Consider the following 20,832-nt stretch of genomic DNA (forward strand, 5'->3'; position numbering starts at 1 on the left):
CTGAATCAGCGCATTAACAAGCACAGATCCTATGTCACCAAGGGGTACCAACTCCATAGCGTCTCCAGGCATGCAGCGGAAAAGCACAGCAACGACTTCAGGTGTCACACCATCACACCCATTGAACACATCTCCGCCAACAGCGCCCACCGCTTCACAGTACTGAGGAAACGTTAAAACTTCTGGATCTTCACCCTCAAAACTTTGACACCCTCGGGTCTAAATGAATACATCGAAAATGTCACGTAATCCATACCCCCAGTCTACCCACTGATGCCAGCTAAAGGCAGCACAAGGTCCCGATGACATCATGACAGCCGCACCAGATGCCTTCTCACTGCGGGACAAGCTGACAGCAAGCCGCCGCCAAAACCACCTGTCTCTCCTCTCCCCTTCTACCTCTTTTCTCCCTTACAGGTTTACAGCTCCTCCATGACAAGTTCCGAGTGTGTTCCGGACTTCGATGACCTCCAGATTAGATGACAGCCCGCCCGGACGATGATAAAGTCTGACACCGGCATCCTGACAGCACTACAACACATCCCTCTTCACAATTGGGCGCCGCCGGAACCTGCCCAGCAGCTATTGGTCGTATTCTTCTAAATGGATTTGCTGCAGATGCCTCCAGGAATCACCCATAGAGGATATACACGTCTTCAGTCTGATTGGCCGCCACCCGGACCGGTCCAGCAGCGATTGGCTGACACTTTTGAACTTTTTTCTACCGCCACCAGCGACAAAGACTTGCAACCCGGATTTATACAGCTTCAAGAGGCTCATCTCCATTCAATCCCCACAGCAGCAACCCTGCACAGCGATGACAGCCTCCGCCTACTGCCGGCAGCTTCCTGATTGGTCGCCACCACGGACATTTCTCGCGGTTCAGTTTGAACATCCAAATACTCCCTTAAAAGACTATACCTATGCTTTTTTACATGTTTTATGTGGTTTTCATGTCCCTTCATGTTTTATTATATAGGTCTTTAATGCCCGGCCCTTACCTGGCCCTGGCATCTACCCCACATGACGTCACCAGCTCACCTGGTTTTGGTACAATTTTTTCATGTATTTAAACACGTATACCTGTTACCTTGTCACACAGCAACCACCTGCAATTGAAAAAGGGAGCTGTGACTCCAGAAACGCGTCTTGCTTTATATTTATATTTATTATTTTCTTTGATTTCTTATGCTGTAAGAATAAATTATTTATTTTTCACCAATACCCACGACTTTGGGTTATTTCCTTGGGAGCGCCACCGCAGCTTTTTTCTCCTATACCTCTGCATTACTCTACGGACTCTCCTCTGGGCTCCGTCCTCAGTCTGCTGTCCTGCATACCAAGCTACCATCATCGGCAAGGAATACGCTACCCCCACCTGGGTACCCACCTACACCGGCTAAAGACCTACACCGCACCTGGCGCTACCTCCGCTTTTTTCCTCCATTTACTAATCTGCAATTAAAGCATATCTTGTTTTTTTCAGTTCAAATCCTTTGAGGCAAAAATTTTAAAAAATGTGTCAATGTCCCAATATTTATGGACCTTACTGTACTGTTTTAACTCACTGTTGTGCTAAATTTGTACCTGGTGGAGAAAAACAAGAAGCTAAACTGAGCATGTGTGTCCACCTCACCCGGAGGACAAAGTAAAGCTATTGGAAAAAAACAGGTAGGGTTACATTAATATTGGTCCTGGAATATCTGGTGATATAAGCATTTTTTTTAAAATAAGTAAATATAAATCCTGTTCAGGATTTGAGGCTTCATATAACTGTAAAAAATATTTTTCAAGGCAGAACATGGAACCACCACATTAGATTCTACTAGGCCTAAAATCTGCTCAGTGACCAAATTGATGTTGAAAGTTTATTACAATGTCCTAACAGTGACTCAGCCCAGTTTTTAAAAGGAATGTGTCATCAGAAAATGACCTATTCTTTAAATTAAGTTTTTAATGTTAAACATATTTCTTAAGAATTATAACGTTTTCTAATTTTCTTTTTTACTATGTAGATTTTATAATAATTCTGAAATCTTGCAGTATTCATTCTAACCACTAGGCTGAAAAGATATCTCAGACTTCTTGTTCTGTATGGATCATTTCCCAGTAATGCCTTTCTTCTCATCAATAGTAGAGAGAACACTAGATCCACCACCATTCATAGAAAAGATCAGCATCCCTCCTCCCTGTAAAATTATTTCTGAAAAGGTCTGCCCAGTAGTGTCTCTAATTCATGTAAATGGGACAGCTCCTGTCTATTGTGGTCTATAGTCCATGGGTCCTGCTGTTAAAAACAGCGCAGGAAAGAGGACTGCCACTATAATAATACATAAAAATTAAATTAAAAAAATTACAGTGGGAAAATAGAAACAGATTAGAAAAAAGAACATGTTTCAGTACCTTACTCTAATCAGGAAAAATAAATATAGGTGATAAATTCCCTTTAAGTTGTAAAGAACACTTTTAAAATATGCCCTATATGTAAAGGCTTGCTTTGTATCCATCTATTCAGTATGCTGTCTACCCTGCATACCTGGCCATTACTAAAAAATGTTCTTGAGCGGCTAAGTTTTGTTTTCAGTCTTCAACCAGTGAAGCAGTTAAGAGACATTTAAGCATGAACAATGAGAGCGATCTCAGAAACAGCAAGGAGCGCTGGGCACTTGCCGGAGTCATTATTTATTAGGCGAAAAGTTGGCATTAAACAGCAACATTCCAAAATGGAAAATATAGCTCAACAAGACAAATGCACAACAAAAAATCGAAACCCCTGCAATCTGTCAGTTCACATTTATTGCTTAAAATAAAAAGAAGCTAAAATATTAAAATTAAAAACAAGGAGGCAATAATAAAAACTAAGATGTCATACATAATAATATAATATAACTCTGCATATATATATATATATATATATATATATATATATATACACAGTTGGGTCCAGAAGTAAAAGGCTAAGTATTATTATAACTTAGCCATTTTACACCAACACAGTGGATTAAAAGCACAATCATCAATACTGTATATGGATAAAGTGTAGACTTTTAGCTTTAATTTGACCTACCAACCACCAAATACCAAGAACATCCCACAAGACCTGCAGTTTTGGAGATGCTTTGACATTAGCCATTATAATTTGTCCCCTGCCAAAGTCACTCAGATCCTTACATTCAAGAACTGACTGTTTACTTGAAGCTTAATATATTTCAGCGAGAGGCGTGGCTAGCAGGGAAGGAGAGGGGGTGATCGAGTTTTTCACCGTGAGTAGATCCCTTTGAGTGAACCCAATGCCATTTTTGCTTCTTACATCTACATCTGTGTCCTGAGGAAGCAGAAGCAGTTTAATACTATGATGAAGCACAGAGCCATTAGCCAGAGGCACTTTAGGTCTTTTGCAAGTAAGATTGGCCATAGGCCATACTGATGCATGAAGAGGTAGTTAGGGGATGCTATCAATGTAAAGGGAGCACAATATTATGAGGAGTGCACTAAAGGGCACTTTTTCTGTTTTAAGGGTAGTATGTCAGCATTATTATTGTAAGAAGGCAATATGAGAGCACTATTAATGTGAGGAGGGTACTAGATTTTTCTGTGTGGTGGTACTATTACTGTGAGGTGGGCATTAGTACTCTCTACGGAAACAGAAATTTACTGTTACTGCATGAGGCACATGGGTTAGGATTTTAGAAAAGGTGTTTTTCCATGTTTTCAAAAAAGTGTGTTTTAGGGCCTGAATAAAAACAATGACATGGACCCTCATTTAATGTATTTCTGTGGCGTTTACCATTGTTGGACTATCTTTAAACTGTTCATATAAATGATCTATTACAATATATGTGAATAAGTGTAGGTTCAGTTGTCAACATTTCCATTGACCTCTATAAGTAGATAAAGTAAATGACAAGAGTCGCTCTTATGAAGGTCCCAACACTTTTTGAAGATTTTGCCATTCAGGACACCAGGAAAAACAACTTGTAGGGGAGCTGAAGTGGCTGCCATACTGAGTGTCACATGACATCGCTAGAAACAAATACATGTATGTATAACTAAGAAACTATAAAATAGAATTTTGAGACACTTTAACTCGTAGGATGGAGCCTGCTCTATAAAACTAGATGTTTAAACAGTGGCTCTATGGTTAAAAACCAGATGTATAAACATTATATTTAAGAAAAAATAAGTCTTCCATCAAATGACAGATCACCTATAAATGACTGTCTCTGAAGCCGGAGTGTTTGCTAGGCCCAGACTGTAACTCCAGGGATTTCACAGGTAATTTTCAACAAAATAAATCAACAAAATGTTTGTGAGCCTGAAAATCAGAATGTCACGATGCCATGAATATTTCTTGAAAATCCCTCATTACTGCAAATAATGAGTACAGCAGCTGCTATCCAAAATATAGTTGAGAAATAATAGGATCTGGCTCACTTCTGAAATGATGAATAACTAACACTTCACCAGTACATACCCGCACTAACAAAATCACCAAGGTAATAAAAAATACATACAACCTCTTTGAAGCTGGAATCCATGTGAGAAATGAAAGTAACTTATCCAAGATCTCAACCCTGTGTTGAAATAGCTCCAGCCTACAAAAGCTGTAGACTTTTAAATAGATATGGTGGTGCCTCTAGATAGTAAAATAGTGCTCAACCTTCTCAAATTGTAAATGGGAAACTTTGTCATAATTCTCCACCTTGTTTACATATGTACATCACATTATTCACATTTGGTGAAAGGCCTTTAACCCTTTAAGGACTCAGCCCATTTTCACCTTAAGGACTCAAAACAATTAAAGTTTTTGCACTTTCGTTTTTTCCTCCTCCAACTTCTCAAAATCAAACGCATTCAATTTTGCACCTAAAGACCCATATAAGGGCTTGTTTTTTGCATGACTAATTGTACTTTGTAATGACATTACTTATTTTATAACATAATCTGCTGCAAAAGAAGAAAACATTTATTTGTGGGGTGAAATGAAAAAAAAAATGCAGTTTTGTGACTTTTTAGGGCTTCCTTTCCTATGCAGTGCACTTTTTGGTAAAAATGACACCTTATCTTTATTCTGTAGGTCCATACGGTTACAGGGATACCCAATTTATGTAGGTTTTACTTATTTTACTACTTTAAAAAAATTATAACTACATGCACCAAAATTAGTATGTTTAAAATTGTCATCTTTTGACCCCTATATATGGGGGTATATGAGGGCTAATTTTTTGCACCATAGTCTGTAGTTTTTATTGGTACCATCTTTGTTTTTATGGGCCTTTTTGATCGCTTTTTATTAATATTTTTACAGTATATGAAGTGATCAAGTGGACTTTTTTTTTACATGTACGCCAGTGATGTGCAGTTTAGCTAACCTTATATTTTAACAGTTCAGACATTTACGCACATGGCGGGACTATGTTTTTTTTTATTACATGATTTTATTAAAAAAATAGGTAAAGGGGGGTGATTCAAACTTTTATTTGGGGGGGGGGGGGGTTATTCACATTTATAAGCTGAGCAGGCTTGGAGCAGTAGACTGCCGATCAGACGACGAAGAGGCAGGTGAGGACCCTCCTGTCATCCAGTAAGCTGATCGGGACATTGCGATTCTGTCACGATAGTTCCAATCAGCTCCGCTGAGCTGCCGTCTAAAGGGTTAATGCCGGGCATCGGCCAATCGGCGGTGCTCGGCATTAACCATGGGTCCTGGCTGCTGTTAGCAGTCTGGACCCATGGGGTTAGAAGTGTTCTCTGCTTGTGAGAACTCTTTAAACCCCAGTAACGCCCTGAGTCCTTAACCCCTTAAGGACGCAGCTCATTTTCACCTTAAGGACGCAGGCCTTTTTTGCAAATCTGACCACTGTCACTTTAAGCATTAATAACTCTGGGATGCTTTTACTTTTTATTCTGATTCCGAGAGTGTTTTTTCGTGACATATTCTACTTTATGTTAGTGGCAAAATTTTGTCGATACTTGCATCATTTCTTGGTGAAAAATTTGAAAATTTGATGAAAAATTTGAAAATTTTGCATTTTTTTTACTTTGAAACTCTCTGCTTATAAGGAAAATGGACATCCCACATAAATGTTATATTGATTCACATGTACAATATGTCTAATTTATGATTGCATCATTAAGTTGACAATGATTTAACTTTTGGAAGACATCAGAGGGCTTCAAAGTATAGCAGCACTTTTCCAATTTTTCCCAAAATTTTCAAAATCTGAATTTTTAAGGGACCAGTTCAGTTTGAAGTGGATTTGAGGGGCTTTCATATTAGAAATACCACATAAATTATCCCATTATAAAAACTGCACCCCTCAAAGTATTCAAAATGACATTAAGTAAGTGTGTTAACCCTTTAGGTGTTTCACAGGAATAGCAGCAAAGTGAAGGAGAGAATTCAAAATCTTCATTTTTTGCACTCGCATGTTCTTGTAGACCCAGCTTTTGAATTTTTACAAGGGGTAAAAGGAGAAAAATCTTCCTAAAATTTGTAAACCAATTTCTCTCGAGTAAGGAAATACCTCATATATGTATGTCAAGTGTTCGGCGGGCGCAGTAGAGGGCTCAGAAGGGAAGGAGCAACAATGGGATTTTGGAGAGTGAGTTTTTCTGAAATGGTTTTTGGGGGGCATGTCACATTTAAGAAGCCCCTATGGTGCCAAAACAGCAAGAAAACCCCCACATGGCATACTATTTTGGAAAATACACCCCTCAGGGAACGTAACAAGGGGTACAGTGAGCCTTAACACCCCACAGGTGTTTGACGACTTTTCGTAAAAGTTGGACGTGTAAATATTTGTTTTCACTATAATGCATCTGCCCCCCCCCCAAATTGAAAATTTCTACAAGGGGTAATAGGAGAAAATGCCCCCCAAAATTTGTAACCCCATTTCTTCTGAGTATGGAAATACCCCATGTGTGGACGTCAAGTGCTCTGCTGGTGAACTACAATGCTCAGAAGAAAAGGTGCGCCATTGAGATTATGGAGAGAGAATTTGGTTGGAATAGAAGTCGGGGGCCATGAGCATTTACAAAGCCCCTTGTGGTGCCAGAACAGTGGACCCCCCACATGTGACCCCATTTTTGAGTATTTACACTCCACTGGCATTTGACAGATCTTTGGAACAGTGGGCTGTGCAAATGAAAAATTGCATTTTTCATTTTCACAGACCACTGTTCCAAAAATCTGTCAGACACCTCGGGGGGGGGGGGGGGGGGGGTGGGCGGGAGAGTAAATGCTCACTGAACCCCTTATTACATTCCATGGGGGGTGAAGTTTCCAAAATGGGGTCACATGTGGGTATTAATTTTTTTGCATTTATGGCAGAACCGCTGTAAAATCAGCCACCCATGTGCAAATCACCAATTTAGGCCTCAAATGTACATAGTGCGCTCTCACTTCTGAGCCTTGTTGTGCACCCACAGAGCATTTTACGACCACATATGGGGTATTTACCTTTTACCTCTTGTGAAAATAAAAAGTATGGGGCAACACCAGCATGTTAGTGTAAAAAATTATTTTTTTTTTACACTAACCGTCTGATGTAGACCCCAACTTTTCCTTTTCATAAGGTGTAAAAGGAGAAAAAGCCCCTCAAAATTTGTAGTGCAATTTCTCCCGAGTACGGAAATACCCAATATGTGGCCCTAACTGTTTCCATGAAATACACAGGGCTCTGAAGTGAGAGAGCGCCATGCGCATTTTAGGACTAAAATAGGGATTGCATAGGGCATAGGGGTGGACATAGGGGTATTCTACGCCAGTGATTCCCAAACAGGGTGCCTCCAGCTGTTGCTAAAATCCCAGCATGCCTGGACAGTCACTGGCTGTCCAGAAATGCTGGGAGTTGTTGTTTTGCAACAGCTGGATGCTCCGTTTTGGAAACACTGGCGTGCAATGTTTTTTATTTTTATTGGGGGGGGGGGGGCAGTGTAAGGGGTATATAGGTGGTGTTTTACCCTTTATTTTGTGTTAGTGTAGTGTAGTGTTTTACCCTGTACCCTGTGCATTCACATGGGGGGGGGGGGGAGCAAACCTCCAGCTCTTGCAATGTTGCAAAGCTACTTTTGCAACAGCTGGGGGCACACTTGTTGGAAAACCTTAAGTTAGGCTCTGTTACCTAACTCAGTATTTTCCAACCAGGGTGTCTTCAGCTGTTGCAAAACTACAACTCCCAGCATGTACTGATCACCGAAGTGCATGCTGGGAGATGTAGTTATGCAACAGCTGGAGGTGTGCAACTACAAGTCCCAGCATGGCGAGACAGCTGTTTGCTGTTTGGGCATGCTGGGATTTGCTCTTTTGCAACATCTGCAGGGCCACAGTTCAGAGATCACTACAGAGTATTCTCCAAACTGTGCCCCTCCAGATGTTGCAAAACTACAAATCACAGCATGCCCAGGCAGCAAACTGCTGTGTGGGCATGCTGGGAGTCGTAATTTTGCAAGATCTGGAGGACTACAGTTTATAGATCACTGCAAAGTCATCTCCAAACTGCAGCCCTCTAAATCTTGCAAAACTACAAATCCCAGCATGCCCAAACAGCTGTCGGAGCACGCTGGGAGTTGTAGTTTTGCAACATCTGGGGGGGGGGGGGGGGGGCTACAGTTTGGAGAGCACAGTATCTGGCTTCCGTAGTCTTCATCAGGGAGCCGCACGTCATTGCCGCCTGCCGCAGCCGATCAGGTAAGGGACCTCCACCGCCGCCGGTCACGCTACAGTTCCGCCGTTCTGCCCGGAGTACCGTTGGTGGGCAGGACGGGGGAACCGAACTTTAACCCCCCCCGCACCCGATCTGCTATTGGTCGTCGCGTCTTGACGACCAATAGCAGGGATAGGAGGGGTGGCACCCCTGCCATCTAACTCCTATCCCTTCAGGGGGACCAGGGGGTGTCTTGGACGCATGACCCGGATCCACCGAAAATCGTCGGTCTGAATTGACCGGCATGGGGGGGGGGGGGGGGGGGGTCATCCCGGTCCGGTCCCCAACGGGCTAGCGGCGGGGACCAGAATTCCCACGGGCGTATCCATATGCCCCACGTCCTTAAGGACTCGGGATGCAGGGTGTATACATATGCCCTGCGTCCTGAAGAGATTAAGTAGCAGGACGGCAGGGCGTACCTGTACGCCCTGCATCTTTAAGGTGTTATAAGCTTAAATCTGCCACAAAAACAATCCATTGCCAATAGAACAAAACCACAAATTCTTCGATCTGGAGACCTTATTCTTGCTATCAGCCAGTGGCCACCAGCAGAAGCTTAGTGTTAGAAATCCAGGTATCTCTTGGTCCCAATAATAAAGCTTTTACTCATCATTTCTCATCGGTGATCATCAAAAGTTATACTATTTAGTAGGAAGTAAGGACCTGTAGCATTATCAATGAAACCAAAAGGAGAGTAGAAAACAAATGGATCCTACACAGTAGGGGAGATTTATCAAAACCTGTCTAGAGGAAAAGTTGCTGAATTGCCCATAGTAACCATATCGCTTCTTTAATTTCTGAAAAGGCCTCTGAAAAATGAAAGAAGCGATCTGATTGGTTGCTATGGGCAACTCAGCAACTTTTCCTCTAGGCAGGTTTTGATAAATATCCCCCAGTAGCCATTAAAACGGCTTTTTAGCATACAGGACAATAAACTAATACAGCAACACATTTTAAGCTTGGAAGTTCTCAGTCATGGTGATTGCAATGACTAAGAACTTCCAATTTTGAAATGTGCTGACGTGTTTCTTATTACCTTGCAGGCCAGTAAGATCCTTTTAACAAGCTGTATTCAATAAAGAAAGCTGTTTCAACAGATACAGTGTCGGATTCCATTTGCTTTTATTCAGTGTGTGTAACCTGTGGAGGACTCAAGCACATTTCTTAGCATGGAATGGCTTGTCCAGTGAACTCTTGATGGTGGAAAAATATGGTGAGCAAACACATATAATGTAATGTACAAAATAAGACTTTCTTTTTTTATAAGCTGTTTCAGAAAGTTCTCAGTTATAAAGGATGATGAAAAACATGGCCGCTTTGTGATTTTTACTTCTTTACTGATCACTCAATACTAAAAATGAAAGGAAGTAAAGTAAATATTTCGAGGATCTGAGATATACTTGGCTCGTCTCGTAGAAAAATGACCTTACAACTCTTGTCTGTAACAGATGTACAATACTTTAGTCAGACATTTTTCCCCTGGCGCTGTGATCCCCTATGAAGTTATATACGGCCAAGTCACCCTAGGACAATAGTTCAAACAAGTTGAAGCATAACTACACCCAGTGGAGACATTTTCATACAGGAAGCAAGTTTTGTTTAGGTTACTTTATTTTTCTACTGCAGGTTTGGATGCTTGGATTCAACACAACTCACTGAAGATTGGAATATCTGTATAATGTCCTATCAAGATTGGACTAGTAGGTGCAATTTCTACACCAAAATGGCCATAAAGAAGCAAAAGGCCAGGATTACAATATATTACAACCATATGCCCTCATTGCTAAATGGGTGAAATGGGTATATAAGACAAGCTAGTTTGAATTTGAACTGAAGTGTAATGCTTAAAGGGGTATTCCAGGCCAAAACTTTCTTTACATATATCAACTGGCTCCAGAAAGTTAAACAGATTTGTAAATTACTTCTATTAAAAAATCTTAATCCTTCCAATAGTTATTAGCTTCTGAAGTTGAGTTGTTGTTTTCTGTCTAACTGCTCAATGATGATGTCACGTCCCAGGAGCTGTGCAGATCCTATGGGGATATTCTACCATCATGCACAGCTCCCGGGACGTGACATCATCATTGAGCAGTTAGACAGAAAACTTCAGAAGCTAATAACTATTGGAAGGATTAAGATTTTTTAATAGTTTTTAATAGAAGCAATTTACAAATCTGTTTAACTTTCTGGAGCCAGTTGATATATAAAAAAAAGTTTTTGCCTGGAATACCCCTTTAAAGGGACTGTCAAGCCATTAAAGGACACTGTTTTTGAAAGAAAGCAGCCAGATTTTTCCAACCCTCGACATCCCGATTAACACTTATTCCATATTTACAGCATAGGGGATAAGTGTATGATTGGGTAGGGTCTGCAACCTCCAAATCACCTGTGTCTCCCATAAGAATGGAGTGGTGGTCACTTATGCACGTTGATGCTCCATTCATTGTCTATAGGTGAAAATAATGCACTTGGTCAGGTAAGAGTAACAGTCTTTGAACAATCAGCAGCTAATGGGTTGTATTTGCAGGCCTCCAGCCTTTCTGGCTGTGCAGCTGATTTTAATTCACTTTGCACTCTTGTCTGAGTCTGTGCAAATGTACTTTTTAAAGACATGGCTTAGTAGTTTCGTCTTATCTGCCTTTTTCCAGCATTCTGTGTGTACTTTGGTCAGTTCTAGCCTGTCCTGCTTGTATATGTTATGTGAACTTTAGTCTTGTCCCGTTTCCAGTCACGTGTCTTGGTTAGTGTTTACACCTGTTTCTATTATCCTGAATCTTTACCTGTGTTTTGCGTATTCCTCCAACATTAGATCCTGCCCCGCATAGTCATGTGCCCCTAACTTGGAGTCTATTGGGATTTTGTATTCCCTCCATTTTTTGGAGTTTGGTTTTGTAGTTATTCCGGTTCCTCCTATGGTTGTTTATGCAAAAAATGAAACGCCACACAACCATTTCAATTGATCCTTAGAAGTTTTAGTGTAAATTTCTTGCATATATACAAAAGTTCCAAAAGTTTCATGAAAAAGTAATGCAAAGAAATCAAAAACAATTCACCCAGGTGCTCTTCACGCTGCAGGAATTTTCAGCCCATGCCAGGGCCACCTTGCGCTGAACAACCTTCCTCTCACGAAGGGGATCAGAGTGGAGCTTGTGTCGATACTACGACATTTCGGAGGACACGCCTCCTTTTTCAAGTATCCCTATCGTGCTCCCATCACCACTTAAATAGGTACTGCATTCTCGCGAGAACTTAACTCTAAAGGCGAGAATAACAGAATTAAAATCCAAAAACATAAAAAATTTAAAAAATATAAAAAAAATTCATACAAGTGGAAACAATTCTACTAGGAACAGCACAATAAGATAGTATCTCACAGAAACACACTAAAATTACATGATTCATTTAACCCTTTCGGGTATAATGCATTCAATGTTTCGATCCAGTATACTTCACGTTGTGATAATCTTTTCTTGACGTCACTTTCTATGGTGCCTTGCACCTCCTCTATAACCATCCACCTCAATTCGCATACTCTGTGGTTAAATTCAACAAAATGTCTGGCAACCCCCGTTCCTCCATATTTACTACTTTCATTAGTTGTCTTTTTCTCCAGTGCATTCTGGATTACCGAGCGATGCTCGGCAATCCGGATTTGACTGATCTCATCGTTTGGCCGACATAAATCCTGCCACACAGACATTTAAGCAAGTAAATGGTTTGTTTTGTTTCACAGCTATACCAACCTCTAATGGGAAACTTGGTCCCATACAGAGGGTGTACAATATGATCACTTTTAATAATACTAGAGCAACTTGAGCATGCCATACATGCAAAAGTACCTTTCTTTTTAGTTTGCAGAAATGTTTGTTTAGATTTTTTCTTTATATCTGCTCTCACCAGACTATTTGCTAAAGATTTACCCTTTTTATGTAAAAAGTTCCCCCGTTTTACATATAAAAAGGGTAAATCTTTAGCAAATAGTCTGGTGAGAGCAGATATTAAGAAAAAGAAAAAATGTAAAACATTCTGCAAACTAAAAAGAAAGGTACTTTTGCATGTATGGTATGCTCAAGTTGCTCTAGTATTATTAAAAGTGATCATATTGTACACCCTCTGTATGGGACCAAGTTTCCCATTAGAGGTTGGTATAGCTGTGAAACAAAACAAACCATTTACTTGCTTAAATATCCGTGTGGCAGGATTTATGTTGGCCAAATGATGAGATCAGTCAAAATCCGGATTGCCGAGCATCGCTCGGTAATCCGGAATGCACTGGAGAAAAAGACAACTAATGAAAGTAGTAAATATGGAGAAACGGGGGTTTCCAGACATTTTTTTGAATTTAACCACAGAGTATGCGAATTGAGGTGGATGGTTATAGAGGAGGTGCAAGGCACCATAGAAAGTGACGTCAAGAAAAGATTATCACAACGTGAAGTATACTGGATCGAAACATTGAATGCATTATACCCGAATGGGTTAAATGAATCATGTAATTTTAGTGTGTTTCTGTGAGATACGATCTTATTATGCTGCTCCTAGTAGAATTGTTTCCTTTTGTATGAATTTTTATGTATTTTTAAAATTTTTTATGTTTTTGGATTTTAATTCTGTTATTCTCGTCTTTAGAGTCAAGTTCTCGTGAGAATGCGGTACCTATTTAAGTGGTGATGGGAGCACGATAGGGATACTTGAAAAAGGAGGTGTGTCCTCCGAAACCTCGTAGTATTGACACAAGCTCCACTCTGATCCCCTTCATGAGAGGAAGATTGTTCAGCTGAAGGTGGCCCTGGCATGGGCTGAAAATTCCGGCAGCGTGAAGAGTATCTAGCGTGTCCGCAACTGGTACACCTGGGTGAATTGTTTTTGATTTCTTTGCATTACTTTTTCATGAAACTTTTGGAACTTTTGTATATATGCATGAAATTTACACTAAATCTTCTAAGGATCAATTGAAATGGTTGCGTGGCGTTTCATTTTTTACATATGGATCTATGAGTGAGTCTGTGAGCCCTCACTATTTAACGCACCAAACCCACCCAGGTGTGAACAGGTGACCATCTCTATTTATATATTGGATTTCCTCCGATGATTGTATCAGTTTCCTAAGCTTTGTTATTTCTCTAACATAGGAGTCAGTTTGGTATCTTGTTTCTAGTGTAAATTAGTTCTGTGTATCCTGATCTTTGTCTGTATTTAGACCCGTGGGTGTGTTTTTGTATTTTGTCTAGTGTGAATATGTTCTTATGAATCCTTGCATCCTTACTTCAGTTTAACCTGTTCATCCCTGCATTCCTAGTCTAGTCTTGCCATCACATATTTCTAGTTATCCTGTCTTGTTCATATTATAAATATCTAAGGTTTATCTTGTTTTAATTCCTGAGGCTGTTGTCTGTACACTATATACCTGATGCTATGACTCCCTTTTTACTACTTTGCATTCCTGCCGTTATTCAGTATTCCTGACTTGTGTCCCCCAACATTGTGCAGTTCCTGTTTATTGTTTTCACTCTGACGTCCCTGAACTTTAGTTAATGTATGAACTGTCACCCGGTTGTAGAGTTACCATTTTAGGTTGGCTATGCAAGGAGGCAGGGAAAGAGGTTCAGGGTCAGCTTAAGGCTCACTCATCCCTTCTCTACGTGACATATATCATGACAAAAGGAAAATTATTTTAACACTTGCTGCAGATTATAAATGATACTGGGGGTATAAAGATATTCCAATAAAGTATATTAGTATATCTTTAGGGGAAACTTGTAAATAAACTGGAATTTTCAAAGTAAACAATACCTTTTTAAAGTGCTTCTGTCACTTAAATTAACACTTTTAAATGGCCCGCACAGTGAAGGAGTGGTTAGTGTCCCCATGTTGGTTTTACCTTTTGTGAAGTCATTTGGTGGCTTTATTCTGTTTTTAAAAAAGTTTTATCGAGAGGGTATCACAGCATCAGAGAGGCCTGACCAGGGGTCTACACTCTCCTGTTAAGTCATACCTGCTCTGCCTTTTGATTAACACACAGGACAAGACTGCTGATGGTGCCCCTCTCTGGACTGCCTGTACATGCACCGTCAACGAGCATTGTGGTGCATGCACAGTAAGTCTTTCAGATTCACTGCGTACACAGTGCAATAACTAGAGGCAAAGAGCTCACAGGGCTGTCATCAGCAAGTGAGCCCTGTGTGTTAATCAAAAGGCAGAGCGCGCATAATGTAACAGCACAGCAGACTCTGGGACATGCCTCTCTGACACTATAGGGCCACCAAAAATCACCCCATTTTTTTAAACAGAAAAAGCCACCAAATGGCTTTATAAAAAGAATGACTCCCATGGGAACATTAACCTATGATTCACTGTGCAGGCAGTTTAAGAGGGTTACAGATGCACTTTAATAACAAACTCCAGCCTAGATACTATAAGAAAAATGTTCTTCACCATGACAGATATCTCAATAAGTGATATTTAAAGAGTTTCTTTAAAAAGAAGGTAACAATGGGTGCTAGTATTGACTGTGCCATCAGTAAAATATGCATCTTACAGTCTTGTTTGTAACAAAAGACAGAAAAATCAATTAGATTGCCTCTTAAATACTATAATTTCAGCTATCAATGTATTTGTTACCTGTAATTTCATAGAGAAAAGTGGAAAAATTTTCTAAGTAAAAATACATAACAGTTTAGTCAATATAGTCTGAACATCATTATTATTGTGTTTTTTTTCTGTTGCTTTGCAACATTAAGTTCTTACCTGTTGCATTGGACAGAGCAAGAGACTCCATGGACCCTCTAGGAGTTGGTTCTGTTGGGGTTAACCCTTCAGTAAATTTAAGTGCATTGATTGGATTTCTTGTTCGACACTGCTGTGCATTCATATTTTTTCCATCCGGAACTCTTAGACTTGACCTTGCCTCATTAAAACTGTGACTAGATGCATCACTGAAGCTTTCCTGCTGTCTTAGTCTACCTTGGTAGTAGTCTTCTCGACCTTCCTGAGAGAAGCTCTCACTGTGACTCATCATTGATAAGCTTCTTTTTTGGTTACTGAAATGCTTAGCCCACATGTCTGATTGGGCACCTGCCCCCTGTCCAGGACTGTAAGAAGTCCTTATGTTACATTGACTGAGAAGTTGGAGAGGACTCTGAGATTGGCTTCTCTCTACCTTGTTATTATAGTGGTAGAGTTCATCTCTGCTTCGCCATAGCTGGTCCCGATTGAGACTTGGGTTTTGACTTGATACACTTAGTAAATCCATCTGCAAAGAGAGAGGATCAACATCGGTGGAAAGTCTATTGGAAGCTACATGTAATGGATTCATGTTGCTGTCTTCAAGCTTGGCTCTATTCTTGCCAATCTTTGCACTACGCCGGGATTCCTTTGCTCGGGCATTTTGAAACGCAGAGTCTGAGGAATCTGAGCCATTGGGATCTTCACCCACACTGCATGCTCTGGAGCAGAATATCTGTCCTTGCTTGGGCAGGAAAGGACGTCCCAACAGTGACTTTTTACAGTGGGCGCAACAAAAACAGTTCTCTGTTGCATGCCAATGTTGACCATCATAGGTCATCTGTCCCTGGTCAATACCTGTGACAGAACAAAAAGGATTAAAATAGCACAATAATAGCTAATGGCATACATACTTTATATGATGGGGAGGGAGATAAAGATTGTAAAAATTTACATTGCAAACTGTATGATCACTGGATATGATAACTGTTATAATAAGGCTCCTTTCACACCACATTTTATGTCAATTCAGCAAAGTATAATTATTTTATTAGCTATGCAAAAAGTGGACACAGTTTTAAAACCTATCCTGCAGGGGAGGGACACTGGGAGGGCTCTCCTAGCCCTGGCAAAATCATGCACATCGTTGGTGAGCTTGACAGGCCCAGCTTAACTCCTAATGCAGCACTAGGGACCCATTGAAGAAGGAGAAGGTGGGGAAAGCGAGGGGTTACAGTAGAGATGGTAAATACAGGAACCATTGCTTAATTTCAAGTAATGCTATATGCACATCTCAGCAGTTTACTAGCCAATTCCTGGGTGACAGATTAAATGGACAACAAAACAATACCATCCAACACAATCTGCCCTTCTTTACTAGGAATACAATTTTTTGCTGGATTAAGACGTAAAGCGGTAGATACAGTTTTTAGCTGGACATAGTAGTCTACATCATCTTATAGAGCAAAAAAAAAAAAAGAAGCAAAATCAATTGAAACTAAGAAAAAGAAGACAATTTGGACATTTGGCCTTAGTGTACCATCAAAGCTTTGTGAGTTCACAGTCAAAGCTTTAGCATGTTGCAATAACTAGATATGTTAATGCACCAAGTCTGTTAACTCTGCTACAATTGTATGTGAAAAGACTTGCATAAGAGGTGCAGATGTACACAGTTAACAGTCGTGGTGCATTGACTAGATGTCCTCACGCACTAAGTCCGACTCTGCTTCATTTGTAGTACATAAGTAAGGCAATCCAAATATCAGCCACACTTCATTAGGAGGATTATTGATCCTTAGACATAAGAACACCCCCGGGTTTTAGTGAACTAAACCTACAATACACGAATGATCTAAGATGCTGTCAATTTAGTTCAGTAGACCCATGGTGGTCCACAAGCTATTTTTGGAATATGAACAGTTTACCACACATCAACAATAAACTCTCTAAATGAGGCCTTATGCAAATCAGGTAGTCGATAATGTTTAAAGTCGTTTCTACTCTAGCATTTGTTGCCTCGAATATAATTATATTCCCTAAAATTTTAACCCATTATTAAAAGAGTTTTTATCATCTCCAAAGGTTATTCCCTATCATCGATCGATAATGTTTGGAAGCCTCATAGAGAATGAATGTTGTGCGGTCTGAGTAACTGCATTGTACTCAATTAATTTGGGAGGACAATTCTCTGTTCTGTGAATGGTCAGGGCCCACTAATTGGCTTATTATTCCTTGGAAAGAGGTTAACTTTTGGAGTAGTGAATACCCCTTTAACATTAAGTATACAATAAAAATAGCTCCAAAAGCACCTTTCCCAAAGATGTTCTGGTTAAAGATGTTGTAGTACTACGTGGCCGACATTCAGATTAATGCCAGCCATGTAATACAAAAACAGCTTGATTCAAATCCAATCCTAGAGAGTGGCTTTGTTTTGGTTCATAGAGTGGTCTAGAATGGGGGTTTCCTTCTATGGCCTCCTAATCGGGCACATGGGAAGTGTTTGTCTTAATGAAACCGGCCCGTTAAGATTATGTTCCTAGTTTGCCACATGTAAAAGTCTCATGTTTAGGAAAAGTATACTTTTTGGAAAGAGCCTTCTGTAAGAAGCAGTTTGATGTGTGACATGTTTCTAATGTGTTACCTAATATTACTATGACTAAAGCAAATGGCAAAGGCAGTTTAACAACATAAATGTACACAGGAATAAACATTTTGTAAAATTACCCCAATGAGCACAAATTAAAAAGGATGCAATGTATACAGGAAACTGGAGCCAAATGACCTCTGCTTTCTTAAAGTTAGATAATGATCATGTCTTCTATTTTACTTAAAAGAGCAATAAAATAAAAGAACTGAAGAACTCTTGGCAGGAACCATTCTCCAGGTGGATTGGGTTAAAATAGTTTAGCCTTGACTGGCAGGTCCCATGGAATCAATTGAATCTAATTGGAAATTGACAGTCATACTATGTCTTGAAATATTACAAAATTTTACTAAACTTTTTCTCCCCACCTTACAACTGGCAGCCATATGCCCTAGAGATAAAATGTCTGACACTGTTTTCCCACTAATAAAGAAAAGGAAGGGCAGGATGTAAAAGATACTTCCAAAAGACACAGATGGGAAAGTGTTTTTCAAAGGAAAAGTCAACAATAGGCCATGCTGTGAAAATGACTGGAGGTGACACTCAGAAATGTGAGCAATTACTGTTTAGCAGGAGAGACCAAAGATCAAAGAACGTTTATGGAACTTGCATGGAGTAGAGAGAAAGCTAGCTGGGTGGGCCAAATGATCCCTATTTATCCTGTGTATTTATCCAAAAAACCTGATCTGCCTACACTGCCTCCTAGGACCAAAACAAGTATACAAAATCTGACGTATGTAACCTTGTATTTAGATAATCACTCCTACATGTTGTGTAGATGTGTTGCTCTTAAAATAATTGGTCATCCATATTGAACAGCTTATGGAAGGTTTTGATAAAAGTGATAAATGGCTCAATATGTTTTTGATAAAGAGCTCATTTTTGGTAGTATTAGAAACTGCACCAATCAGCACGGTACGACCCTGGCCTACTGGACAAAGCATGTTATGTCTACAGTATGATCAGCAGCAGTTTTCACTAGTAAAACTTAAGGTATAAAAAAAGTGTATCCCTGATCCTTATATGTGGTCTAAGTTAATACTGTGTAGGTCCCCTTCAGAGGCATAGCTTGTAGCTTCTAGGCCCTGATGCAAAATCTGCAACAGGGCCCCATATGCCAATAATAATACTGGTCTCTTCTTATGGGGCCGATGTGCTTAGGCAAACTTTTGCTCTGTTTCTTCCTCCTCACCATCTTAGATCCGTAAGGTTTTTATCCTACCCCTCAAAAAGCAATACAGGGCCTTATTTTTTTGAGGGACAATTTGTACTTTTTACTGGCAATCTTCATTTCACCATATAATGTATTACGGAGGCATAAAAAAAATGTTAAGCAAAATTTTAAAAACGCAATTGTGCAATGTTGTCAGGCCATTGTTTTTCGGAGTTCACCAATGATACACATTGGTATCCTTTTTGTTTTTTATTTTGATAATTTTTTATTACATTTTTATGGGATGTGCTGTAACCAAAAATCGGCAATTTTGGTGTTTGGTATTTTGTTTCATTTACTAGTTTGGACAATTAAGCATGGGGCAATACCAAACATGTTTATACATTTTTTTAAAAATGTTTTTAATAAAAAAAAATGGGAAAATGGAGGTGATTTGAAATTTATTAAAATAAATTTTTGAGTTCCCATTAGACAACCTTTATAAGCAATAATTCAATATGCATTGCATTTATATGGATAACATCTCTGAACTCATCCTTCTACCGGTTCAGCCTGTCATAAGCAGGTTGTATCAGTAGGTCTGTCATGGCAGCTATGGAGGCCTTGCACAACAACGAGTGAACACACAATGATTACATCGAGGTAGCACCAACTGGACAACTAGACTACCAATGATGCACATTCAAACTGTTTAGATGCGGCAATCAATAGCAATTGCAGCATCTAAACAGTTAAGTGACCAGCAAAGGAGTGATCTTTGATGTTGGTCATTACCAGCAGGTGTCAGCTGCAGAAAGTATTTAGAACCCACTGGGCATGCTTGGATCACAAGCCCACACCATACTCCCTTACCTGACCCAAGAGGTTATTCTACATCATAGGTTGGAAAAGTGTTAAGTTCAGTAAGTTGCTAGGTGGGAGCTCTATGGTTTGGACCTGTTTTTCCAACACAACCCACAGATGTTATGAGTTGGGGAATTTAGAAGCAAAGTCAACACCTGAACTCTTTGCTATGTTCCTCAAACCATTCCTGAGCAATTTTGCAGTGTGCCCAGGGCATTACCCGGCTAAAAGAAGCCACTGCCATTAAGGGGTGTACTTGGTATGCAATTTGCTCTAGATTTTCCCCTGCAGATTTGAGTTCTAATTTTTAAATGTTAAAAAAAAAAAATTTATAATGAAGTCAAGGTATTTTAAATTCTGCAACACCTGCAGATTTATTGCAAATTTGGACTTCACCATTGAATTCAATAAGGAAAATCAGAAGTAAATCTGCTGTGGATCTGACACATGGGCATTTCAGCTATAGATTAAAAAATGTTAACTGTATTTGTTGTGGAAATTTTGTGTGAATAGTCCTCAACAAATACACTGTGTGTGTGATGCTATGGTTGATTGATGTACACAAAACAGGTATATCAACAGAACAGTTCTACTGGGGGGGGGGGGGGGGAGATAAAGATCTACTTATTATGAGGTTAACTAATGTAGAAAGTAGAGAGGAAAATAGCAGCTTAACCTGGAATTATACTTGCATTATCTATATTTATTTAATTTATTTGACTTAAAGAGTACCTGTCACC

The 20,832-nt window shown here is 39.8% G+C and overlaps 1 protein-coding gene across 4 annotated transcripts in view; it reads right to left on the reverse strand.

The window, feature by feature from the left end:
- Positions 1 to 20,832, reverse strand: part of PRICKLE2 (prickle planar cell polarity protein 2) — a 364,028-nt gene that overhangs the window by 20,202 nt on the left and 322,994 nt on the right. For all 4 annotated transcript variants that reach the window (XM_056524542.1, XM_056524541.1, XM_056524544.1 and 1 more), the window contains one exon: positions 15,456 to 16,289. In XM_056524542.1, the coding sequence (XP_056380517.1) occupies positions 15,456 to 16,289 (834 nt within the window). The remainder of the gene's footprint in view (positions 1 to 15,455; positions 16,290 to 20,832) is intronic.

The sequence above is a fragment of the Hyla sarda genome, chromosome 6, assembly GCF_029499605.1.
Source record: "Hyla sarda isolate aHylSar1 chromosome 6, aHylSar1.hap1, whole genome shotgun sequence".
Classification (NCBI taxonomy): domain Eukaryota; kingdom Metazoa; phylum Chordata; class Amphibia; order Anura; family Hylidae; genus Hyla; species Hyla sarda.